At 45.2% G+C, this 24,831-nt stretch overlaps 4 protein-coding genes and 1 pseudogene across 8 annotated transcripts; 2 read left to right on the forward strand and 3 right to left on the reverse strand.

The window, feature by feature from the left end:
* Positions 1-499: 499 nt before the first annotated feature.
* On the reverse strand, positions 500-4,272 carry LOC120688605. 4 transcript variants are annotated; one of them, XM_039970971.1, is made up of 9 exons: positions 4,012-4,264; positions 3,845-3,921; positions 3,687-3,728; positions 3,256-3,297; positions 2,608-2,691; positions 2,411-2,498; positions 2,171-2,268; positions 1,813-2,080; positions 500-733 (listed from the first exon to the last, which is right to left on the reverse strand). In XM_039970971.1, exons 1-8 carry the CDS (start codon positions 4,187-4,189, stop codon positions 2,060-2,062), a joined length of 630 nt encoding a protein of 209 aa, XP_039826905.1. In that variant the 5' UTR covers positions 4,190-4,264; the 3' UTR covers positions 500-733; positions 1,813-2,059. The 4 variants fall into 4 exon arrangements, with proteins under 4 accessions (XP_039826905.1, XP_039826908.1, XP_039826907.1 ...); XM_039970974.1 differs by lacking the exon at positions 500-733 and having other exon boundaries at positions 1,986-2,080; positions 3,845-3,918; positions 4,012-4,059; positions 4,102-4,270; XM_039970973.1 differs by lacking the exon at positions 500-733 and having other exon boundaries at positions 1,986-2,080; positions 4,012-4,059; positions 4,102-4,270.
* Positions 4,273-4,431: 159 nt separating this feature from the next.
* Positions 4,432-7,411, forward strand: LOC120688604 (putative magnesium transporter MRS2-G). Its single transcript, XM_039970970.1, has 4 exons — positions 4,432-4,950; positions 5,060-5,505; positions 6,190-6,474; positions 6,818-7,411. Exons 1-4 carry the CDS (start codon positions 4,527-4,529, stop codon positions 7,097-7,099), a joined length of 1,437 nt encoding a protein of 478 aa, XP_039826904.1. The 5' UTR covers positions 4,432-4,526; the 3' UTR covers positions 7,100-7,411.
* A 2,591-nt stretch (positions 7,412-10,002) lies between these two features.
* On the reverse strand, positions 10,003-14,810 carry LOC120693314 (annotated as a pseudogene).
* A 2,406-nt stretch (positions 14,811-17,216) lies between these two features.
* Positions 17,217-18,089, forward strand: LOC120689128 (uncharacterized mitochondrial protein AtMg00310-like). The gene has a single exon (XM_039971462.1). The coding sequence runs from the start codon at positions 17,217-17,219 to the stop codon at positions 18,087-18,089; it is 873 nt and encodes a 290-aa protein (XP_039827396.1).
* A 1,879-nt stretch (positions 18,090-19,968) lies between these two features.
* LOC120689806 (probable protein phosphatase 2C 72) lies at positions 19,969-24,577 on the reverse strand. 2 transcript variants are annotated; one of them, XM_039972215.1, is made up of 5 exons: positions 24,085-24,577; positions 23,515-23,942; positions 22,665-23,032; positions 21,848-22,084; positions 19,969-20,577 (listed from the first exon to the last, which is right to left on the reverse strand). In XM_039972215.1, the coding sequence occupies exons 2-5, from the start codon at positions 23,834-23,836 to the stop codon at positions 20,290-20,292; spliced, it is 1,215 nt and encodes a 404-aa protein (XP_039828149.1). In that variant the 5' UTR covers positions 23,837-23,942; positions 24,085-24,577; the 3' UTR covers positions 19,969-20,289. The 2 variants fall into 2 exon arrangements, with proteins under 2 accessions (XP_039828149.1, XP_039828150.1); XM_039972216.1 differs by having other exon boundaries at positions 19,969-20,559; positions 24,085-24,574.
* Positions 24,578-24,831: the final 254 nt, after the last annotated feature.

A 24,831-nucleotide genomic window follows, 5' to 3' on the forward strand; every position in this document is an offset into this window, starting at 1 on the left:
GTTCAAATATATTGTTTGGAGTAGGTCTGTCATTGCCACTCGTGAAGTTCTAAATCCGCCACTGACATGCTCTTGTCTCTTGTTTGAGCTGTCCAGCCCAGATGCGGACTGGTTATCTTTTTTTGAATGGGGCAGATGCGGACTGGTTATCATAATACAACGAGACGTGCTGTACTGCTGTCTCGTTGCTGGGCAGAGAAAGGTGTATGAAAGCAAATCCTTTCTGCACAACTCGTGGTATGCGCTGGCTTGTCTCCCACAGGCCACAGGTGCTTAAAGAAGAAAGTACTAAGCGGTAAGCCTTGGAATATTCGAGATGGTCCATGGTACATGTCCATTGTGACAGACCTGCCGAGTTAAAACACTTAATTAAGTATAACCGCCATCATTTAAACGCATCAGACGCATTAGTTTAATTAAGTGTAACTTGACAAGCTGTTTCCAACCCACAGGCCGATCGAAACACACCAGAAGTCTCGCACGAAGGCGAGCGCAGAAGTTACCAGCAAGATATAAAGTTACAAAAAAATGTAAATAATATTAGGACTTTTACAAAAAACAGCTTTAAATTTAAAATTTACAAAAAAAAGATAACAGCGAAAGAGAATCTGACTTACAGAGCATTTTTACTAGAGAATAAATAAAACAAACTAAATAAGTCGAGGACTACCGAGACGTGAAGACAAGGCGTAACATCGAGCCCACCGATGTGAAACCTAGTTAGCACATATACCTGAAATAGGGTAAACAACAAACCCTGAGCAACTAATACTCAGCAAGACTTGCCCGACCAGTGGGTATAACTTAGCCCACATATCTAGACATGCAAGGCTTTCTGGCCGATGGTTAATTTTTGCAGAAAAAACTTCTAAAATGAGTCCTTATTTTTTTTCCATTTTTAGCTCCAAATTCCATATGCAAAAATCATCAACTAGTATTTGCACCTGCTAAGCAATCGTAACAAACATAGAGTAATAATTCATGATAATTATTTCCAATCATCATTTAAATTTCATATAGCATTACTACGATGCGGTGCTGTGATCAAGGTGCTCATATCCAAGAGCGACTGACGGCGAATCGATCCGCTTTAACATTGCAAGGTGGACCTAACCAACACGGCACCCAAAAGCCCCGTCGGACCCCACGCACCAACATTTCCCCTCTCTGTCTCAAACTACAGAACCGCCCCACCTGCATATAGTCAGCCGAGCCCTACGAGAGACCACAAAAGTAAACATATGCATCCCAATTCTCCGTGGCCACTCAACTCGCCCTAAGGGGTGGGTAGAAGTTCTGTACTTTCGAAGCAAAGCAGTACTCGGCTTACCGGTTTCGACTACCTCCTACTCCCGGCATGCGGCTAGTACAATTCAAACTCGATCATAGGGCCAGACAACGGTACGGTCCTTAACCGACACAGACGGGGCTAAACATTTCCCGCCCGGTCTCCAATTCCTTTCCTTTCCTGCATCTTCTAATATTCCATATATTCAATTTATAGAGACATCCTATATCTCGCGAGTAACATAAAATTACTCGACTCTAAAATATCCTATATCTCGCGAGTAACAGTAAATTACTCGACTCTAAAATATCCTATATCTCTTGAGTAACATGATATCACTCGACTTCTACCGAGACCTATTAAGCATAGCAGTGCTACCGACCTACACATACTAGTATAAGGCCCAGGGAAACCTAGGGATCATACAACTAAGGTTTCAAACAACTCCTGAAACGTAATGCACAAGTAATAAGCATATATAGTGATTCATAAATTGAAATAGTAGAACATGCACCGGGGCTTGCCTGAGGGTAACACTAAGTTAGTGTTAATTCTAGCAAGGCCTTGGGCCCTTCCGACCATTGGGCCGGGTCTTCACGAATTCCCTCTCAATCCTTCTTCTCCGATCCGGGGCTTCACGATCCATTAACAATCCTAGAATCCTAGCACTTGGTGATTTCAGGAGGTCGTTTCATGGTTTCTCCAGTGTTCCTGAATGTTCTTCATAGGCCTTGTCATTCTGCTTCGCCCATTTGCTACTTCAGATTCTCTTCACTCAGTGTTCTTTCCTGTCTGCAAGCATAAGGGGAGGACTTGACCTGATATCCCAGAATCAGGAAAGACAGAAGAATTGCGCTTATCTTAGTAAAAATCAGAACTAACCAGCATCTCATGGTCACCCATTATTTCCTCAATCACCTCACAGAGAACCTTCTCCGCACTGTTAGGAACAAGTGCAGCAAAAGCAGCAGGTTCCAACCCTGAAAAAAGAGAAGAGGAAGAACAATCAATTTTATGAGACATGACCTGCAAGCATTCAAGTTTAGTCAATTTGTTCGTGAAGATTCATCTCATCTAATCTGTTTCGTCATTTCATAATTTAACATAGAACTTTTGAATTACCAGTTTCTGGGAAGGCGTTGATGAACATCATCATCTCCTCACCAGTCAGACCAGAAAATACGCATATCCTTGGCAGTGAGTCTGCAATCTGTGAATTGGACATGCATCTTTGCTAGAGTGATGTATACAAATTCAAGGGTACGAACAGGGCTCGACAAATACTGTACTAAAAAGTTAGGTTTACAAATAGTGAAAACCTTCACAGCTTCTAAATTAGGCTGCTCAGTGTGCATGGCATCCCACAAGGTTTGCTTTGTCATCTCCTCGGTACAATGAATCACCTGATTCAACAAGTGAAAAACATTGGTAGAACAAAAGCAAACAAACTGGGTGGACTTTCAGGATTGCATGTAGCTATTAAAAAGTGAGATCACACTGGGGCAACAACAAGAGAAAGGCATTATAAACTGAAGGGAGGATGCTAATAAGTCTACCATTCTTGACACGTTTTATGGCATAGCACAGATAGGATTTTCCTCAGAGTTCCAACTCATATGATTGTGCTAAAAAAGATTAAGTCCTTATCCCTAAGTTCCACTCATATTTAGTTCCTTTCTTTTCTAACTATAGAGTACATATATGGGGGTTCAATTCAAGTTCCATCTGCAATAACATGTAGTAGAACTACTTTCTCTTAATCACAGCAAAAGTTTGTAGCCAACCTAGTCAAAAATTCCTAAATCAATGGTAAAATTACAAAAGTTACTACCGTGGCTGTGCGTATATTGAATAAACAAGTGACTGCATCTCTCTAACCAACATGTAAATGTAATGAATAGGCTGCGATGCGACTGGAAAATTAAGGCATTCTTGCATATGTCAGTGGCAGCAGATGCAGAACTTGCCTTGAGGAATTCACCTTCAAGCTCTTTCAGGAAGGCCTGAATCTGCATAGGTTGTGGAACTCAGATTAGTTGAAGCTGGCAGTGCTACACAAAGTATATTTTTTTAGGAAGCAACACAAAGTATTATTTACTAATATTGCCCATGACACTAAATGCAATACATATCTGATCTTTTATTGTATTCTTTTAGGAACATTAAATGTTCAGGTCCATGAAAAGTACACGTTGGCCGTACAAAGTATTTATACATGATATACCTGTCGTGTGCTTAGTGGAATTTGACAGTATGTATGATTATTTTTAACTTCACTACCGTTTTTTCCAGAGCCAGAAAGTGCTAAAAATCATCTTTCAAGTGCTGTTACTTAAAATGTATTAGTGCCAAAATCCAGAAAAATGCTACTGTTCTGCAAATTGACATCGCTGTTTACCTTGTCAGTTTCGCCTTTATCAAATCCGATAAGCAATAGCGCCTGAAATCCACAAATAATATAGCGCAATGTCGGCATTTTTTCGAGTAAAAGCACTACAAGAACGCAGCGACCAGCGATGTGGAAGAACAAGTGAACAACCCCGAGCTGTGACTCACCGGTGGGCCGTACATCGGATCATCCGCGTTCAACGGCACGAACTTGGAGTCCTCTTCCATCAGCTCGGCCGGAGCTCCTGGAACGCACGCGTGTAACGTAAATGAACCGAAACCGAGTATGAAATTATCTGAAACGCGCAGTTCCACCACCACGCCTAGCATCTTACCTTCGGGAGGCAGCGACCGGAGCGGGCCACGCCACCGCCGTCTCCTCGGCGGCGCCACCGAGATGGAGGCGGGACCGCGCGGCGCCGGCGCCGGCGCACGGTGGAGGGGGATGGCGGCAGCGGAGCGTGCGACGAGCACGCGGTGGAGGACAATGGCGGCTGCGGGTGTCGCGGCCATCGGCGCCGGCGGCGAGGACGGGGAAAGCTATCCTCTTCGCTCCCCTGGTGGCCTCTCTTTTGCTGCGCGGCCTCTGCGCTTTGCCAGCGCGGCTCGTTGGAGTGCTGCCGCTGCCGCTCAATGCCAGCCGTCCGATGAGCATCGTAGGGCTTTCGCACCGCGGGCCGTTGACTTGGCGCCGGCCGAGCGCGAACCCCAAGGCGGCATGGGCTGCGGCCCGGCCCAGCCCACTCGGCTAGATCAGTTGGGACCTCGACGACCGAACCCGCCGACCCATCTCCATCCCCGTGCCTGTGCCGTGCCGTGCCGTGCGGCCGTGCCACGCCGCCGCGACGCCATGGGGAAGCGATCCGGCGGCAGGAAGCTGCCGTTCTTCACCAGATCCTCTTCAGCGTCGTCCTCCTCCAAGCGGAATCGCTCCGCGCGCCGCCTCCCTAACCTTCCCAAGCAGGACAACGCGGCGAGGGCTCTTCTCGCATCCCCCGCCGACGCCTCACCTTCCGCGACCCCGGCCGCCGCCGCGGCGAGGCCGACCGCGCAGCCGCCCCCTCCCATCTCCGTTTCTGCGGGCGCCGGCGGTGTCGTGTCGGGTAAGGGCGGCAAGAAGAAGGGCGGCGCGCGTCTGTGGATGCGGCTGGACCGGTGGGGTACCTCCGAGATCGTCGAGCTCGACAAGGCCTCCATCATCCGGCGCACCGGTCTGCCCCCGCGGGACCTCCGCATCCTCGGCCCTGTCTTCTCCCACTCCTCGAGCATCCTCGGTGAGCCCCCCCCCCCCCCCAATTTAGACCCGAGCGCTTTTGGCGGCGGCAAAACCAAGAAGACACATTGTGGTGTCGTATTAGTAATTTACAACGATTAATTCTGCAGCTAGGGAGAAAGCGATGGTCATCAACCTCGAATTCATCAGGGCGATCGTTACTGCCGAGGAGGTCCTCCTGCTGGACCCTCTCGCGCACGAGGTGCTCCCTTTCGTTGACCAATTGAGGCAACATCTCCCTCTGAAGAGCCTGGTGGGTGGGAATGGTGAATGTGCCCCGGATGGCAACGGGGAAAAGCAGGACGGCTCACCTGGAGGTCAGCTGCCCTGTCTTAATGAGGCGACTGGGGCAGAGCACGAGCTTCCATTCGAGTTCCAGGTGCTAGAGGTTGCGCTCGAGATTGTGTGCTCGTCGCTGGACTTAAGCGTGGCCGACCTTGAGAGGCATGCTACTCCGGTGCTTGACGAGCTGACCAAGAATGTGAGCACGAGGAACCTTGAGAGAGTGCGGAGCCTCAAGAGTCTTCTTACCCGTTTACTTGCCCGTGTGCAGAAGGTATCATTAAAGAGATATCATTTGTGCTTGATTCCTGTCTATCCGTATTTAAATACTTTTTGGCCATCTGACTGTTCATTATTGTGCTTATCAATTTTGTAGGTCATATGCCCATTGGAATATATTTCTACTGAGTTAATCCTAATTAATTAGTTTCCAACAGTCTATTCTGTTTGCAACATTGGAGATATCACCGAGTTTTTTAAACAACCCTGAATACTTTATGGAATTGCAACTTAGATTCGAATATCCTTGTATTACTCTTAGTTTCTTGTGCATAGAGTCACTAACTTGTATTAGTTTTAGATTGCCTCATACTTATCGTAGTTGCTTGTGCACAGAGTCACAAACCGCTCCAGCGCAAAATTCTGCTCTGATTTTCTTCTTATCTGCCCTTAAGCATTATGCTCGTGCAAAAGGAACTGCTTGATGCACTTGCTTTGTGTGTCCTTTTTGGATTGGCAAAAGAGGCGTGACAAATAGGAATAAAGGGATCACACCAGCTGTTCAATATTTTTTAAAGTACATTATAAGGTTTCTTTCGTTCTCTCTTTAGCTTAATAATCTGACTGTTTAAATTGGATTGTTATGAGCTGGCAAATTTTCTGTTGTTGTGAGAATTTTGATGATATCTCATATGCTGCTATTCTGGGATCTGTTATGTATTTTGTTTTTTTTTATCAGGTGAGGGATGAAATAGAACATCTTCTAGATGATAATGAAGACATGGAACATCTGTATCTAACAAGGAAGCAAGTACAAAACCAGCAGGTTGAGACTATAATGTCATCTGCTACTTCCAACAGCATTGTTCCCGCCGGAACAGGTGTGGCCAGGCTGAACTCTAGCTTTCGGCGTAGTGTGAGCATTGCTACCAGCATGCATTTGGATAATGATGTGGAAGATCTAGAGATGTTGCTTGAGGCCTACTTCATGCAGCTGGATGGAATTCGCAACAGAATTTTATCGGTCAGTCTCTTTATCCATATTAGTTAGCATTGTTGTTATTATTCTGGATTGTTGGTTTTGTGATTATTTGGAACTGACGTATGATACAGGATGTACTTGCTATTGAAAGCATTTAATTGCAAAGATAAAATTTCATTTCATTTTTTGTAAAACATAAAGCTCATATATAAGGTAACAAAATGTCAGATGTTGGCTTATTTCTGATTTCTGGTGAAGAAACCATTTGCTTTGGTGTTTCCATCAAGAGGCTGAGAAGGCATATGTTGTTTGCGTGATATTATTCGGTGCTCTGTTTCATATCTATCTTGATGTGGACATTGATTTCTCCTTGGAAATTTGACAGGTTCGGGAATATATTGATGACACAGAAGATTATGTCAACATTCAACTCGACAACCAGCGGAATGAACTCATTCAGCTCCAGCTTACACTGACCATTGCATCCTTTGGGATAGCTACCAACACATACATAGCAGGGGCTTTCGCAATGAACATCCCGTCCAGTCTGTATAGCACTGACGGCAGCCTCTTTTGGCCATTTGTCGGGGGCACCTCATCGGGCTGCTTCGTAATCTTCATCATCTTGTTAGGGTACGCCTGGTGGAAGAAGTTGCTGGGTCCTTGAACATGAAGTGAAGGAAAGCCATGGGAGAGAGTCTTGTCATGGTTGCAGAAAGGAAGGAGGCACTTCTAGGTTAGAGGAGAACCACGGTATAGCAAGAATACCGTACATAACATCTCATGAGTAGTCAATAAGATGAGCGCACTGTAATTTCTCACCGGCACAAACTACAAGATGAGATGATGTAATAATCAGTATGCTGTCATCTTAATATTAGTGGATGTAGCACTTGCTGGCGATTAAAAAAATGTTGCGATGAAATTATAGATCCGCAAATGCTTGTTTTATGTACAGATTTATGTCTTTCTGTTCTACGGCTACCTTATTTCTTTTTGTGCTTCAGTTTTTGGGCAGGTGGTGTTGTTATGTCGACTGTAGCCATATACTGTGTCCAGTTTACTGAGCGATATCTCTCACCAGACGACGAATTGCGACCCGTGGATCTGATACATCTATAAACTGATGCAATTTTTTTGAAGTAAAAGAACTGAGGCAATTTTAGAAGGTATGTAAAGAGGGTATTTTTTTTAATTCAGAGATGAAGGGTTCCGATATTAGCTACGGCAGCAAAAGTGCTTATCTAGTTATCTGCGGTACACTATAGTCGTCTTTGACCACACCATGGTGGTGGGGTAGGGTAAATGCTTTGGTTCCCTCGATCTAGCATTTTAGTTGGTGAATTTTTTTTGTGAAGAGAATCTTACCATTTATGAGTGGTTAATGTAATTGCCAAATAACAACGAAATTTGCTACAGTATCAAAATCCAAACTTTTTCGCGACTAAACACTGTCTAATTATAAAACTAACTACAGATCTCGCCTAGAAATCGCGAGACAAATCTAATGAGGGTAATTCATCCATGATTAGCATATGATTATTGTAGCATCACTGTTGCAAATCATGGATTAAATAAGCTCATTAAATTCGTCTCGCAATTTACGGCCCATCCGTGTAATAAGTTATTTTTATCGTCTACATTGAATACTTAATGCATGTTAAATTCTCTTTGATAGAAGTTTTTTTTGTATATATCCTTATTATGATGACTGGATGATAGAGGGTGTTGACCAGTTAGGTTTAACAATTTAACAGCGATCGAATGTAGCATCCTCCGCTACCGATGTGATTACGTTCATAAAAAAAATGTTTTAACTGTGTTTACACCCTGTAACAAGCTTAGGTAAAACTTGGTACGTCATGGAGGGCGGCGGAAGCCCCGGGAGTGGTGGCAGCATCAAGCAAAACAATGCTGCGCAGATGGACGGAGCGGGAGACGTGTTACAGGAGGTGAAGCCGCAGGGGAATCGCAGGCCAGGAAAGGAACCTGCTGATGCGTCCCTGCCTGTGGAACATCGCATGGTCCTGCATGGTGCTAACCAACAGGACGAACAGGATGATGAGGATGAATACGCCTTTGAGGAAGATGTGGAGGCGACTCAGATGCCGAAGCGCTGGTTATCAGTGGCCCGTTTCTTCTCTGGAAAGGACTTCTATACCAGAGCCATGTTCGATGAAATGCGGAAGGCATGGGGGCTGAAGGAAGCGGTGCCGTATAGAGAGCTTGGAGACAATCGTTTCCTCCTGGAGTTTGGCTCTGAAGCTCTGATGGTGAAGGCAACGCAGGGTGGCCCTTGGCGTCATAAAGGAGATGCCCTAATTTTCGTTCCATATGATGGAGTGACGCGATTATCGGATGTGACCATTGAGTCTATCGGATTGTGGATCAGAATTTATGATATTCCAGTGGATATGATGACAGAGGGTTTCGTTCGAGCACTTGGTGGCAAATTGGGCAGGGTTATCCAGGTGGGAGAAGCTGTGCAGGATTATAGAAGAGTGAAGATCGACTTCTCATTGGCGAAGCCGATCATGCGCACCGTGCAACAGAAGGTGAGGGCATGGGATGATGGAGTTTGCTGTTCGCTATGAGAATATTCCGTTCTTTTGCTTCTAGTGTGGTAGGATTGGACACGACAAAAGAGAATGTCCGGAGGAGATACCAGAGGTGGGGGGTGTGCGCTTTGGTGAGGCTCTTCGGTGTTCTCCGCATAAGAGAGATGTGGGTAGGAGGCAGACTCTGAAGCCGCTAGAATCGAACGCTCGCAGAGGTCTGAATTTTTGTGGCGTACAGAAGGAGAAGGTCCGGGCAGCAGCGAGCTTTTCCAGCCACCATAGCGGAGGGTGGAGCGCTTCCCACAACTTGAAGCGTGGTAGAGATGTGCAGGGATGGCAGACCGGAGGAGGTAATGATGGCTTATACCCAGGGAGAGGCAACCCGGAGGACATGGAAAATGAGTTGTCAATGGGTGTCAAGAACCTGGCTATGAATAGCTCTCTGCCGGATTTGAATGCTAAGGCAAGTGAGGTGATGGAGGATAGTAAGGACAGGGTTTCTGGGCTAAACTCATATAATGGTACGTCGGAGTTACCCACCAGTGGTGATTCCAAGCAGGAACATGAGCATCTAAGTATAGGAGAACGTCTACAGATGGCGAAGGAGCAGAAGGCGGGCAGGAGCACTGAAAAGAAAACCTCTTCTCGGGGACTGAGTGGTGCAGCGAAGGAGATAGACAAACTGAAGAAACCCAAGAAGAGTGTGAAAGCTGGGTTAGCAGAATCGATCAAAGAGCTAGAGAAGAGTGGTATGGAGGTTGCTGATCTGATGGCGTCCTTGGAAAGGGAGTGTGAGTCACCTGCGAAGCGTAGCCAAGGTTTTCTTTACCGGTAACAAAAAAAACCGGAGGTCACCGATAAACACGTTTATCGGATTTATCGGAAAATTCTCGGATTCGAAGTTTTGTTTTCGGACGAAATTTCAAAAAAATACCTCATTTTGTACGGAGAATAACATAGATTATTTTCAAACAATCTAAAAGCGAAAAAAAGATATAACAATGCATAGAAATGAGAAATATGGCTATCACGAAGCAACAGATAGTCTGTTCAACATGGAGTTTCAAATATTGCACACGAAGATGCTCAATCCCAAATATTACAGTCTCCATCCATAGTTCCAATTCCAAGTACCAACAATTACTACATAGAATAGTCCATGGTCCTAAATATTAGAAGCACACGAAAAGACAAGCTCAAACCCAGGCAAATAGCAATTTATTTTGCATGGACCCTCGAATCTGACTTTCAGGCTTCAGTACAAGGTCTTGACAGAACGTTTCTTCATCCTTTTCGAGCTCGGACGGAGAGGGATTCCCTTATCCTTACCAGCTGATAATAGAATACAAATTAATCAATAGTGGACCAAAATTTTCCATTGCAAGTTGATCAATAGTGGACCAAGATTTTCCATAGCAAGTTGTTCAAGTACTAGTACAAGGAACATTACCTCCTTCCTGAGTTGTCGAGCCTCCCTCTCCAAGTTCATTTGCATCACCGGAAGCATGAACAGCATCACCATCACCTTTAAAAAGATTAATATTTCAGCAAAGCTACAATATATAATATGCAGAATCCCATCAAAAATTAAACTTACCATTGCCTTCACTGTCATCAGAACTACTCTCCCCTGACTCAGCATAAACAGGGCTACCTTGCTGATCCGATTCTGATTCATAATCAGAGAAAATATCTTCAAATTCTTCCTTCCTTTTCTTACCCCGTTTCCCACCAATCTTCTTTTTAAATGCAGCCACCTCTTCATCACTCATCCCTAACTCATCTATAACAAGTCTGCTAGGATTAGGGGGTTCGGGCCTCTGGTCATCACGCTCATCTAGAGTCGGCGCGGACTCACTCCTAGAGGTGCACAACCAATCCATGATCGGGTTCCTTTCATCATACATAGTCACATCTATTAGGATGCTACAAGGATCAGAATCTCTTTCATGCTCCTTGTTGGTTTGCATTTCTTGAAGGTTTTGCATGTCAGTTACGAAATGTTGGATACGCAACTTCAAATTATAATGTACAAAAACCAACTTGTGAAGCTTATCGTAACATAACCGGTTCCTCAATTTGGTGTGCACCAAGGCAAATGTGCTCCAATTTCGCTCACACCCACTAGAGGACATGCATTGTGAGACAATACGCCTTGCAACCTCTTGTAGTTCACTACAGTCTCCACCATATTGATCCCACCAATCAGCTAGGAAAATGATGGTAAATGAAATAAGAATTCAAACATAAGAAAGCAACAAAATAATGCACATTAAAAAAATTAAACATGCAATTACCTGCACTACACCGGCCATTAAGAGCCGATTTTCGAGCCTCCGCTCCTCCAAATAACCCTCCCTGTTTTGAGAGAAAGTAAATTGATCGATTGCAGCAGAAGCCTTTGAAGATGAGCCTGCAAGCTTCTTGATGGCCAATGTGACAGCATGTCTAGACTTTGGTTTCCTTGCAAGCTTGGAAGTGTACAGTGCTTTAGGATCAAGTGCGGCAGCTAACAAAAAATAAAATAAAATCAGCAATCTTAATAATTAGTGATGCATGAAACAACAACATGAATTGAACAATTTATCAATTAAGCCCTCACCTGCAAGCATAAGTGTATCATTGACAAGATAATCAAGTCTTCCTTGGACTTTTTCCAACACCCTATTCTGTAGATTTTTTTGGATGGTATTATCACTTAAATTGCCACGTATTTCTGCCATAGATTCCATCATTTTTGGAATGAATGCAGATATAGAATAGAACTTCTGTTGCTGATCAGCTAAACGAAGTACAGAATAGATTGGGGAGACAGCTTTTAACACCACTTCCATTTGACTCCACCATTTTTTGCTGGTCAAACAATCATATGTGAAATCATGGTCAGCCTTACCAGCCCACACACATTTCTCCCAGTCATCAGATACCATCCATTGCTTGAACTTATCTTGTCTATCCCAAAAACTCTGGAGAAAAATGAAAACAGTGCCAAATCTAGTGGCATTCCACCGAATCAGCTCCCTCCCTATCTTTTCTCTCATCATAGCATGCAGCCTACAAATAAAAAACATGACAACAAGAACATTATTGAATTTTCATAAACACAACAAGAAGACAATACTAGATGGCTGAATTATTTATCCAATACAAGAACACTAGTCACTAGTCATACCTATTATGCTTATATAAGAATCTGCAAATTCGCTTTGCACTATCCACTACTTCCTCAACATCAGGAAAGTGCCCTATGTCCTTTAGCATCAAGTTGATAGTATGGGCAGCACATGGTTGCCAAGTAATATGTGGATACATGGTAACCAAGTCTTGACATGCTTTCTTATAATTAGAACCATTATCTGTGACAACTTGAACAACATATTTGGCTCCAATCTCGTCACCAACCACTGTACCAATCATGTCAAGAAGATATTCTGAATTTTGAGTACCACCGGTTGCATTTACAGACTTATGGAAGAACATGCGTCCATTGCAATATATCATGAAGTTAATGATGGACATCATGGTAGGACCTGTAGATGCAGCAGAAAAAACACAACGCTAAGTGCACAAGATTAATTATTTTAATATGGACAGTACAACAAAATATAGGCCTACAAAGGTACAAGTATTCACCTGTCCATGAATCACACATGACAGTAACCCCATAATCTTTCCAATCATCCTTGAAGGCAGCCATGTGAGCCTCCATGTCAGCATAATTCATATCCAGCAAGGGACCATCTATTTCTTTCCCACGTGGAATTGGCACTCCTTCACCAAATTGTTGGGTTAACTTAATTGCTGAGCGGAAGTATGGGCAGTCCGCTTTTCTTCCGGGAATATCATTAGCATGAAACCATTTTGACCAAGCTTTCCCAAGCTGCTCTTTGGCAACCCCCTCTAGCATAACATCCACCCGAGGTTGTGCTTGGGCCTTACTGCGAGCCAAATCGACATCAAAAGGAGCATTGGAAGAACTTCCAGGACCTTTATAGTATCTATCAATCGTAGTTTGATGATTAGCTGAATAACTTGCACCAGCCTTGTTACAAACAGACTTGCCAAAAGATGAAGAATTATCTTGCTGCATGGCGGAATTAGAATCCCTTAGAGACTCACTCATTGCCATCTCAATCTGTGCTTCTTCATCAAGAGGGATGCTTGTCCTACCAGATACCCTTTCTGTTGCCACCTCCTTTTCAACATAGAGACGAAGATTAGTATTTCTCTTCCTTCTTATTCTTCCTGATGCAAATTCATCTGCCATTATATTCTTAATATGTGTTGGCACATTTTTACACTCCACTACATTCCCAGTTATTCCACCAAGATGCTCCCTTAGACGAGATACACCACCACCCTTTTTTGTTTTAAAACAATAGTAGCACAAAAATCCGGCCCCATTAGGTTTGGGGTAAGGCTCGCCATGGCTCCATGTGACCTCAATTGGTCCATTTAACTTCACCACTCTCCCTGCAGGAACACATACAAACTCAACTTTAATTTATGCAGCACACTTGCCAATTAAATCATTGTATATCATTGTATATCACGGATTGAACTTGTTCAATAGTACAGATCAAGAATTGTTCAATAGTACAGATCAACACTTGCCAATTAAATTTATGCTGCACACTTGCCAATCTAAACTCTAAAATCTAAATCTCACAATACTACTAAGGGAGCTACTCAAATAAGCACTTCAAAACAAGATAAATAACCAACATTTCACAATGACAGTCTAATAAGCAACTAGTTTGCCGATTTACCATCTTTTGCAGTCACCTCCACTCCACCGTTACTGTTCGTTGTTCCCCTAGGAATGGCACCACTGTATGATGCGCCGGCGGCACCACTGGAGGATGCACCAGCGATGCCTTTACCTCTGCAGCGGCGTTGCACCGCATCTTGCTCAACAGCATCATCAGGACCACGCGTGGGATGCGCAGGCGCATCATCTTCCCTTCCCCCATCCATTGCCATCACCACTCCGAGATGCTGAAATTGAAAAGGCTCAGCTTACCTTGCTACAATCGGCAAGCACTGCTGAAATTTAAGAGGCTCACCTTCTCTGGTAGCCTGGTCAAGGCATCGGGGAAGGCGCAGCTCCGGTGCGGCGTCGGGGAATCGGGTCCCGGCAACGGCGGCGCCTCCCTCCAGCGCCAAATGCCCAGGTGGCGTGGTGCCGGCAGTGGCCCAGGAGCTCGATTTCTCCTGGAGGCCGGTGAGGGCGAGGGACCGGAGCTCCTGGAGGCTGGAGCTAGGCGAGGCCGGCGAGGGAACTCAAGCGGGCGGCCGGGGCTCGTGCGTCGCGGCGTCCGGGCCGTTGTGCGGCGCGGAAGAGGCGGGGTGCAGTGTGGCCGGGCGCAGTGCCGCAGTCGCGCAGGGAGAAGCCGCGGCCGGACGCAGTCACGTAGAGCGGCGGCCGGGTGCGTCGTGTGTTGCGGCGTCGGGCCCGGCGCAGGAGACAGGCGAGCGCGACTCGACCCGGCAGGAAGGAGGCGGAGGCTCGGCGCGCGGTGCCGACTGGGAGGTGAGGCGGTGTGCACCGCCACAGCTACGGGGCCGGCGAGCAGGGAACGAGCGGAGCGCAAAGCCGCAAACCGCAGAGTGCTGCCGCCGCCAGAGCCTGAGATTGGGAATTGAATGGATGGCGCTAGGGTTGGAATTGGAACTCCGAAGGTCACCGGCGGGGTGGACTGGTTTTTGGGCTGGGCCAATTTCAAAACCAACGAAAATTTTGAGCGGTAGAAAGAATAACCGGGCCCCACCGAAAAACGTGATTTTCGGTTTTATCGGAATTTTATCGCCGAGAAAAAAAACCTTGAGCGTAGCAGGCAGACCATCCCTCACGAGGCAAACCTGACGGGAGCTCATGATGAATGCTCTAGCTTGGAACTGCCGGGGTGGGGTGGGGAATCCCCGGACAGTTCGTGACTTGGCTGCCTTTGTGCAGTCCTACAACCCTAAGATGGTTTTCTTATCGGAAACCAGACAATCGGAGGAACAAATGAATGTGTTGCGCTGGCTTCTGGGATTGAAAGGATGCCTAGCTAGAAGTTGTGTTGGAAAAAGTGGTGGGATAGCTTTATTCTGGGATGAATCTTTAAAGGTGGATCTGATCACAACTTCAAACAAGTTAATTGATGTGGAGGTCCTGGAATATCCCTCAGCTACACCTTGGAGGATCTCTTTCATTTATGGTGAACCAAGGGCAGAGGATAGACATCTTACTTGGGAGTTGCTGAAGCGTATTAGGCTCAGATCAGACAAGCCGTGGGTAATTATGGGAGATTTTAATGAGGTAATGTGGCAGTTTGAGCATTTCTCGGAGACTCGTAGAAATGAGAGGCACATGGAAGCTTTTAGGGATGTGCTGGATGTGTGTGATATGCATGATCTTGGTTTTTCAGGGAGACCGTGGACGTATGATAATATGCAGTCTGGGAGGAGGAATGTGCGTGTTCGGCTAGACAGGGCGGTGGCCAGTTCGTCTTGGCTAAACTGTTCGAGAACGCAGCGGTCGACCACCTAGCATCACCGTGCTCAGACCATTGTCCGATCTTGTTGCGTACATCCCCGACAGTCCACGCTAGTGCTGGTGCCAAAATATTGCGATACGAAATAATGTGGGAGCGGGAGGAGTCCCTGGTGGAGACGGTAGAAGAGGCATGGGCACGGGCACGACCAGCGGCCGAACTGGGTTCTTTCGCCCGACCTCTGAAGGAAGTCATGGGATCACTTCAGGAGTGGAGCAAAGCCAAGTTTGGGTCAGTACGTAAGAAATTGAAGGAGCTGAGGGACAAACTGAGTACTGCGCACGGGGGTGCGGATGATGACAGCCGCGCAGAAGCTAAAAGGATTGCCATGGAGATGAATGAACTACTTTATCGTGAGGAGATGATGTGGCTTCAACGTTCAAGAATCTCCTGGTTGAAAGAAGGTGATCAAAATACTAATTTCTTTCATAGGAAGGCAGTGTGGAGATCATGGAAAAATAAAATAAAAAAGCTTAAAGCCGACAATGGCCAATGGTGATATGATCCAGTGGAGATGGCGAACATGGCTTCACAGTTCTTCCAAAATCTTTATAGGAGGGACGAAAATGTTGTTCCTGATTGGTTGATAGAGCTGTTTAATGACCGCCGATATGAATGATCATCTCTGTAGAGAGTTTTCTGATGAAGAGATAAGTGATGCATTATTCCAAATTGGGCCTCTAAAGATGCCCGGTTTAGATGGATTCCCTGCACAGTTTTTCCAACGCAATTGGAGTGTTATCAAGGAGGAGATTATTGGTGCTGTCCGATCCTTTTTCAAGGACGGGATTATGCCGGATCAGGTAAATGAAACAGCTATTGTTCTTATTCCAAAGATTCCCTATCCAGAATCCTTGACATATTTTCGGCCGATCAGCCTGTGCAATGTGCTATATAAAGTTGTGTCAAAATGTCTGGTAAATCTCTTGTGCCCGCTGCTGCAGGATATCATCTCCCCAAGCCAAAGCGCGTTCATCCCAGGGAGGATGATCACAGACAATGCCATCATCGCTTTTGAGTGCCTACATGCCATCCAAAACTCCCCCTCAGCTCGGACAAATTTCTGTGCGACTGTGCGTACAAACTAGATCTCTCTAAAGCATATGACCGTGTTGATTGGTCTTTTCTTGAAAAGGCGTTACTGAAGCTTGGTTTTCATAGTACTTGGGTACGGTGGATCATGTCATGTGTCTCCTCTGTACGATTCTCTATTTGCTTCAATGGAGTCCTGTCGGATTCCTTCTCACCAACACGCGGTCTTCGCCAGGGTGATCCTCTTTCCCCGTACTTATTTTTATTTGTTGCTGATGCTCTTTCTATGGCCCTGCAGAAGGAAATCGAGTCTGGCAATCTAGAGGAGCTAAAAATCTCGCGGGCAGCGCCGGGTATCTCCCACCTCCTCTTTGCGGATGACGCTCTCTTATTTTTCAAGGCAGAGGCAGGCCAGGCCAGGCAAGTCAGAGAGGTGATCAGAAGGTTTGAAGTAGGCACAGACCAGATGCTGAGCCCGTCCAAGTGTTCCCTCTTGGTTCGGGAGAATTTGGCGTAGGAGGAAAAGGCTGAAATTTGCAATGTGCTAAGGGTGGAAAAAGCCCAATTTGAGGCCAAATATTTGGGTCTCCCTACACCAGATGGCCGACAGAAACAAGAGAGGTTCCAACCGCTTAAGGAGAAATTTGCGAAGAGGATGGCAGCATGGATAGAGAAGCATTTATCCTCGGCAGGCAAGGAAGTTCAGATTAAATCGGTGGCTCAGGCCATACCAACATACATTATGAGCGTGTTCCAACTATCATCGGCTGTCTGCGAGGAACTGGAACGGGGAATACGAAATTTCTGGTGGGGTTCAGAAAAGGGGCAGCGCAAAACCCACTGGATCGCCTGGGATAAATTTACTCGTTCCAAGGATAGAGGGGGCCTGGGCTTCAGGGACATGAAGATGTTCAATCAAGCACTACTAGCGTGGCAGGCATGGAGGCTTGTGGCCTTCCTGGACAGCCTGTGTGCTCGTCTGCTAAAAGCGCGATATTATCCGAATGGTGATCTCCTGGACACGGCTTTCCCGTCGGTTGTGTCCCCTACATGGAAGGCCATTATGTTTGGCTTGGAACTCCTGAAGAAAGGTGCTATTTGGAGAGTTGGTAATGGGAGGCAGATTAAAATCTGGAGGCATGCATGGATCCCTAAGCCAATTTCGCTCAGGCCGGGAGGATGCATTCGGCCTTGTCGATTAAAATGGGTGCACCAACTGATTGATGAGGATTTCCGCTGTTGGAAGGAGGACGTGCTCAGACGTTTCTTCTATCATTTTGATGTGGAGGAAATTCTAAAAATCCAGATTAACCAGAAAGCTGCAGAGGATATGATCGCCTGGCACTATGAAAAAACCGGTCTGTTCTCTGTGAGGAGCGCGTACCGGTTGGGCGTTAGACTGAAAGAATTGGAGGGAAGTTCAGACTCCTGCAGCGCCAACCCAGATGGTGCTAGGCCAGCGTGGAAGAAGCTCTGGAAGCTCCCAGTCCCCCACAAAGTACGTATATTTGCCTGGAAGTTGATCTAGGGCGGCCTGGCTACCAAGTGCAATAAGCAGAAAAGAAGGCTTGCCCAGGAGGCTACTTGCGACTTGTGTGGAAAAGAAGATGAATCTAAACATCATGCGGTTGTCAGTTGTGACCATGCCGTCGCCCTGAGGGAGGCGATGAGGGAATTCTAGGCCATGCCGGCTGAGAATATGTTGACATTTAACGGCCCGGAGTGGTTACTGTTGCTCATGGATAGGTTGGAACGTGTGGTAGCGGCTCAACTGCTGCTGATCCTTTGGAGGGCATGGTTTGTGCGTAACGAACTAACGCATAATGGCAGATGGCATCCCATGGCGCGTTCGGTCAGCTTCCTGACCAGCTACTGGGACACTCTGGCTAACATCCGTTTGGGGAATGCGGAGGATATTAAAGAAAAATCGCCGGTGATAGGAACTACAGTCCCTGGACGTGAGCGTGCGCCATCCAAACAACCCTGGATACCCCCCAGGTCGGGCTGGGTGAAGATCAATACTGACGGAGCTTTCTCGGAGGCGTTGGGCGAAGCTGGCATTGGCGTTATCATCAGGAATCATAGGGGGCGGGTGATCCTGTCAGGATGGAAATATCTTTCCAAAGCTGGATTGGCAGAAGAGGTTGAGGCGCTGGCCGCTCGAGAGGGTCTAGCTCTTGCAGCCGATTGGGCCCCGTACCCAGCGATCGTCGAATCGGATTGCGCCGCAGTAATTAAGTACTTGACACACCCAAGTACCCAACGTTCATCTTCCATGTTCATCATTCGGGACGCGTTGGAGGAAGCCGGCAAGCTGCCAGGAACTGAGTTTAGGCATGTGGATAGGGAGCAAAACGGTGTTGCTCATGAGTTAGTGCAGATGGCCAAGCCCCTTTCGTCATTGCGTTGTATGGAGAGAGCGAGTTCCAGCGTGTGTCGAGCAAGTCGTTGCTCAAGATGTAAACTCTTCTGATCATGATTAATAAAGCTCTCTCTTTCGCAAAAAAAAAACTTATCTTTTTTCTGTTGACTTATCTGATTCTCGAAAACCTTGTAATTTTGAGTGGGGTGTTGAGGAGCTGTTGGATCTTGGATCGCTCAAAATTAGCAGCTTGCGTAGCAAAAAAAAAGAGTAGTTGTGGTTTCAACTTAGTTTATTTTTCATTTTTATATTCATCTTTTTGTTGACATTATAATTCATTTTTCCACCAAATTAATGGTTAGGTAACATATTCTACATATAAACTTAGCATCAACTCAATGTAGCTTACTGGTAAGGTTCATTATAGTGGAACCTGTCATTTAACCAGCGCTATTCTTTCGGTGGTAGTGACATGTCCGTCGACAATGAAACATCTGTAGTGACTTTATCAATCTTGAGGGTCTACCAGCTCAGTCTTGCGGAGATGATCATAGGAGTAAATTGCATGTCTGTGCATGGATATGAATGTGTGCGCATGCATATGAACGTCTGCACCTGTACTGTGTTTCATAAAAAAACAATTTGGGAAGGCTTGTGTTTGTGTAATGGTGATATATTTTATTTTCTATCGATGATTGAATATGACAAGCAAGGGTCGAGGACCAAGTTGAAAAGAAAACAAAGTACTAAAATCATTCTCAGTCTTCTAACGAAACCCCCTCTAATTTTTCGTTTCTCTTGATCCTAACTAGTTAAAACTTAACTTGGGATCGCAGCCGTTAAGCATCCCTGTGTGCACCGCTCTCAACTTCGTCGCACCTTTTTTTGTTCTATAAAATGGTAAATCTGCTAATCATTTGCCTCACCATATCAACACAGGAGAGGCCTTGTCGATGAACCTGAGCTGTGCCCAGCAGGCCAAGGCTTCCATCGTCCAGGGAGAACACGCACCATCAGCTGAGCTCAATGTGCTGGACAACCAGTATAGCATGATGTGCGCAAAAGAAGGGGGCGATGAACTATTATCACAAGTTGATCCGGAGAATGTACAGCCACCTGATATCCCATGAGTAAATCTAAAGGGTAAGAAAAAAAAGAGAAGAAAAAAACTAAGAATAATCTAATCTTATACCTTGCTATCAGTACGCTAGTCGCCAGGTTGAGAATCTAAAAAAGGTTTTACAAGAACACGGCAGACGACAAAATACACTACTGCTGATCACAACTGCTGCTCTTTTTTCTTCTTTTTTTTTCTTTACTTTCTTTTGATCTTCTTGCCTGGCCCCCTTTCACCTCCAGTATGGTTTCAGTAAGAGCTGTTTAGCTCTGTGGGAACTGAGAATGGAGCAAGGGTGTTGGAAGGGATTGGAACACCGCCCCCACGTAGGGAGACTGTGGGTCTGCTCCAGGCAGCAGTTGCCGTGGCATTTGAATCGAAAAAGACCACGATGACAGTTATATCATCATGGAAGTGCCTCCTCACCCCACGATCAATTTTCTTGAGGTCGGAATACCTCATCTCCCTCTTCTTCGCTGCTTCCTGCATTGCAGCCTTTACTAATCTTCGAGCAATTCCCTGCGACGTAAGTAATATCTGTAAGAGCAATAAAGCAACAAAAAGAAATTGCAAATAAGGAAGTTGTGGACTCATGGTTGCACTATTTCTGCCTGTTAAAATACTTCCAGACTTGTTTAGGATGTGGGCACGGCTTGCAATATACACTATGACTATTACTTATCCTAATTAAATTATAGACAATTATATAAAAAAAGAACATCAAGAATACAGAAGAACATGATGGAGAACCTTTTGATAGAATTTCAATGTAGTGGTCAAGGTTTCAAGGGATGACTGCATGCATCTGAGGATGACATTGATTTAGCTACTGTAGTATCTATTAAGTTAAGTTTTGAAAAGCAAACGTGACTGCTATGAAAAATCAGTACCTTTGGGGAGGCGCGAGAAATATAGACTAAGCAGTCACAAAATAGATCATTTGTATTTCAAGTTGAATGCAAATTGCCAAATTTACACATGAGACTCCCACCCAACACAAATACATGCCTTTTTGACACAAATGCAGTCAAAATATTTTTTAGATCTGTAAGATTGAAAGTCATGCATGGATTTGTCTCGGGAAGTATTTCATAATTTTACTAAACATCTTACTATGTCCACATGCACTAGAAATCTGTGGTCAGCGTTGCATTTTGGACACAATACCATTGTCGGGAGTATCCACCAACTAAACATCTTACTATGTCCACATGCAGACATATATATACTGTCCATAATCAAGATTACACGAGTAGATACTCATCTCAATCACCAAAGATTCAAGCGACACAAAAAAATGTTGTAGAAGATGAAGATAACATAACATTCCAGATTATCCTGGAAATGGTCTAATACAGTATGAGGTGAAGAACACAAACTTGCATGAACTAAGCCACAGAGCAGTTTGCTTGTATTACACATTTTGCTACACACAATAATCACCAATAATGCAATAGTAGATCCATACAAACTTGAATGCTTAAAGACCTAGAATGGAGGAAATGCTTACTCTGGTACAATTTTCAAACTCATGGCCTACATCTACTATACTACACTATCGTAGAACTCGTTACATCTTTAGAAACTTAGAACAGAAGCTTCTAAAGACATACAGATAGTATACTCTCAAATTTCCTAGACAACAAGGTACATCCATCTACCTCACCAGGAACATCATTCAAAGCATGATTAAATTACGGAAAAAAGTTATTTTGTAGTTTTAAGCAGGCAAACAATAAAATAAACTAGCACTGCATCTCCAAATAACCAAGATACAGAAAGATAAACATAAGATAAGAACACATACATTTCGAGGGCTACTCTGCACCATGTCAACAGCTTCCTGATTACTAAGATGCTCCCAGAGTCCATCAGATGCAAAAATGATGAACTTATCAGTTGGCTGTATTTGGTGTACAGTAATTGCTGGATCAGAACTAAGAAGCGGTCTCCTGAAAGTTTCCTGAAGGCGAAACTTGGCATGCAAAGGTTCTCTATTGAACTCCGGTTTCTTCAGATATACATCTCCAATTGACCTTGTTATCTGCAAATCATCATCATACAATATGAGATGCCTTGATGCAGAGCAGTTCAAAATGCAATGCATAACAGAAGTCCCTTGTACACACTAAGCATCAGAAGTAACTGGCTTGAAATTTTTGACTTAACAGTTACTACTCGACCCAGATCATCTACAAAATAATTAACCTACAAAATGCACCTATTCATATCTTGTGTCTCACACAGCAACATCCGTTTAAGGCACATCATTAACATTAAGTTCACTTGGAGATTGCAATAAGAAAATTGCATTCAACACCTTACAACGTATTGGCCATGGTTCATAACAACATTGTCATATTATACACCCTGTTGGGTTTTTTTGAGAAAGGAAAATAGGATTGTCCATGACTGCAGAATAATTATAAACACACATGATTTGGCTCTGCAAATGGGACCACATAACATCAAGCGAATCAAGAAAATGCAACAATAAAATTGCAATTTCTATACAAGGTTACAAGAAACTTTTTTAGGACTGTTCAAAATATTTTGATATATAAGAATGAATGAACAAAAACTAGAACTTTTATCTTATGAAATTATAGTTAAAGCTCTTATACCTGGATGATGCCCTTCACACGCCAAACATTGTGCTTTAGGACAACAATATGGGGATCGTCAGGATGTGCTGCCTGCAGCTCTCGCCTAACCTCCTCATAGGATGCATTGTGTTCTGCTGAGAGCTGCATTGCTAAAACCTCTCCAGTTCCCTTCACCAGTCTCCCAAGAACAGCACGGGAATCCCCAAGGTTTGCAACATATAGAGTTCCACTGCAAATCACGCCAACAAGACAGCAAGAGCCAACCGCTGCTAATTGAGGTCTCAATGACCATTGGCTACTAACTACAGAAATGAACCCCTCCTCGGTCGCTCGGAAAGCCTTCCGAATCACATCTGCTGACATGCACTTGTGCTCGGATGCAAATCCTGAAAAAACAAAGTTTGTCATGCAAAAGGCATATATGAAATAATGAAAATAAGTAAGCAGTTAAAACATATTATGATATAATTAGAAAATGTGACAGAAGACACTATCCATTTTCAATCATCAATAACTTTTAGCAGTTTTATAATTATCGCACTACTCCATGCAATGATGTGCATAAATTCTGTTGTGATTATATCATCATTGAATTTAGGGGTAATGTTGGTCCTTTGTCTAAACATGATTGCATTTAAATTTGCACGCGCTTTTTCATAGTATTACTCCACATTGGACAACATTCTATGCAATGCACGCATACAATCAAGATCCACCGAAATGGCAAATATCTTTATTTAACAGCAATCAGCATCAACTATACACACTTGCATATCACAATACCGGATGTAACAATCATAAATCTGATAGCATAGCTAGATTGTTATTTGATCTAAAGCATGAACTTCAGCAGCAGTAGAGGCCTTACTCCTCAGGTGGTTGAAGAGATGATCATTGATGTAGCGCGCCGTCTCCGGGCCACCATGCCCATCATAGACGCCAACGAAGGTGCCTTGGAGGCTGGGGTCCGTTGCGCTGAGCGGCCCCGATTCCACCTGGCTATGGTCCTCCAGCAGGTTGTTGGCCTGGACAACGGCCATGGAGAACTCACCGTCGACGACCTGCCCGCCGTCCTTGTACCAAAGGAGCCCGTCCTGGCGGCCGGCAGCGTCCGATCCTCTGCGGGGGGGCCCGGTCGGCGAAGCCGGCCCCCAGCAAGATCTCAAGTAATCCATCACAGCCGATAGCATCCCTCATCTCCGCCACCGCCCCATCGCCCACTTGGTCACGAAGACCATTTCTTTACCCTTGTGTTCCCCAATATACCTTCTTCCTGCCCCGTCGCACCCGCAAAATCTGCAATTGGAATCAAAGGGGGGCGCACATGAAGAGGAGCCGCCGCGCATCTAGCACCCAAATTGCATGATCAAAGGGAGGAAGACCGCCAGGTCCACCATACTTTCCTTGCATTGGGAGGAGAAGCAAAAAAAGGAATTACCTTTTCTAGGATATTTTTCCCTAGTAGCAGCGCGCCGGATTGCTGCGCCCGCGATCTCCGAGCCAGGGGAAGGGGGCCTTAGATCTGGAAACCTATCGATCTCGGCCGCGGAGAGGGCAGCAAAGATTGGGTTTTTGTAGAAACGGTGGGCTCCTCCGCGGGATCCAAAAGAAGCAACCAGGAAACCGAACCGAAAATACTAAAAAAAAGATGGGCTGTTCCGCTTTGCTTCCCCCTCCTCCTTCCAAGTCTCCCAGACTCGTTCGAAGAACAGGCAGACAGATCAGAGCACCCGCTCCGCTCCACACGATATATGAAGAGCGGAAGCGCAAAGCGAGAGAGAACAAAAAAACTACAGGAGAAGCAACCAGACCGGGAGGAGGGGAGAGATGAGAGAGGGTCCTGGAGGGAGGTGAGGTGAGGCAGAGCCAGCAAGGCAGCGCTCAGAGATGGGCTCTACTCTACCAGTCGTAATTTCTCAAGAGGGATTTGGGATTGGGGCTGTGTTTAGGGTGTGTTTAGTTGGTGAAAATTTTTGGTCCAAGTGTCACGTCAATAATTTGACCAGATGTCGGAAGGGTTTTTCGGACACTAATTAAAAAATTAATTTCAGAACTCACTTGGAAACCGCGAGACGAATCTTTTGAGGCCTTTGACCGCATCATTAGTAAATGTGGGTTACTGTAGCACTTATGGCTAATGATGCACTAATTAGGCTTAAAAAATTCGTCTCGTCATGTACATCCA

Source organism: Panicum virgatum, chromosome 9N, assembly GCF_016808335.1.
Source record: "Panicum virgatum strain AP13 chromosome 9N, P.virgatum_v5, whole genome shotgun sequence".
NCBI classification, from domain to species: Eukaryota; Viridiplantae; Streptophyta; class Magnoliopsida; order Poales; family Poaceae; genus Panicum; species Panicum virgatum.

Coding starts and splice junctions, on each gene's coding strand:
- LOC120688605 (XM_039970971.1), bottom strand. CDS start 4,189: ATGGCCGCGACACCCGCAGCCGCCATTGTCCTCCACCGCGTGCTCGTC. Junction 2,499..2,607: donor CTAATTTAGAAGCTGTGAAG/GTTTTCACTATT, acceptor TCCAATTCACAG/ATTGCAGACTCACTGCCAAG. Junction 2,269..2,410: donor CAACGCCTTCCCAGAAACTG/GTAATTCAAAAG, acceptor CTCTTTTTTCAG/GGTTGGAACCTGCTGCTTTT.
- LOC120689128 (XM_039971462.1), top strand. CDS start 17,217: ATGGCAGCATGGATAGAGAAGCATTTATCCTCGGCAGGCAAGGAAGTT.
- LOC120688604 (XM_039970970.1), top strand. CDS start 4,527: ATGGGGAAGCGATCCGGCGGCAGGAAGCTGCCGTTCTTCACCAGATCC. Junction 5,506..6,189: donor TACTTGCCCGTGTGCAGAAG/GTATCATTAAAG, acceptor TTTTTTTATCAG/GTGAGGGATGAAATAGAACA. Junction 6,475..6,817: donor TTCGCAACAGAATTTTATCG/GTCAGTCTCTTT, acceptor GAAATTTGACAG/GTTCGGGAATATATTGATGA.
- LOC120689806 (XM_039972215.1), bottom strand. CDS start 23,836: ATGCTATCGGCTGTGATGGATTACTTGAGATCTTGCTGGGGGCCGGCT. Junction 23,033..23,514: donor TCTCTTCAACCACCTGAGGA/GTAAGGCCTCTA, acceptor TTGTTTTTTCAG/GATTTGCATCCGAGCACAAG. Junction 22,085..22,664: donor GTGTGAAGGGCATCATCCAG/GTATAAGAGCTT, acceptor GATGATTTGCAG/ATAACAAGGTCAATTGGAGA.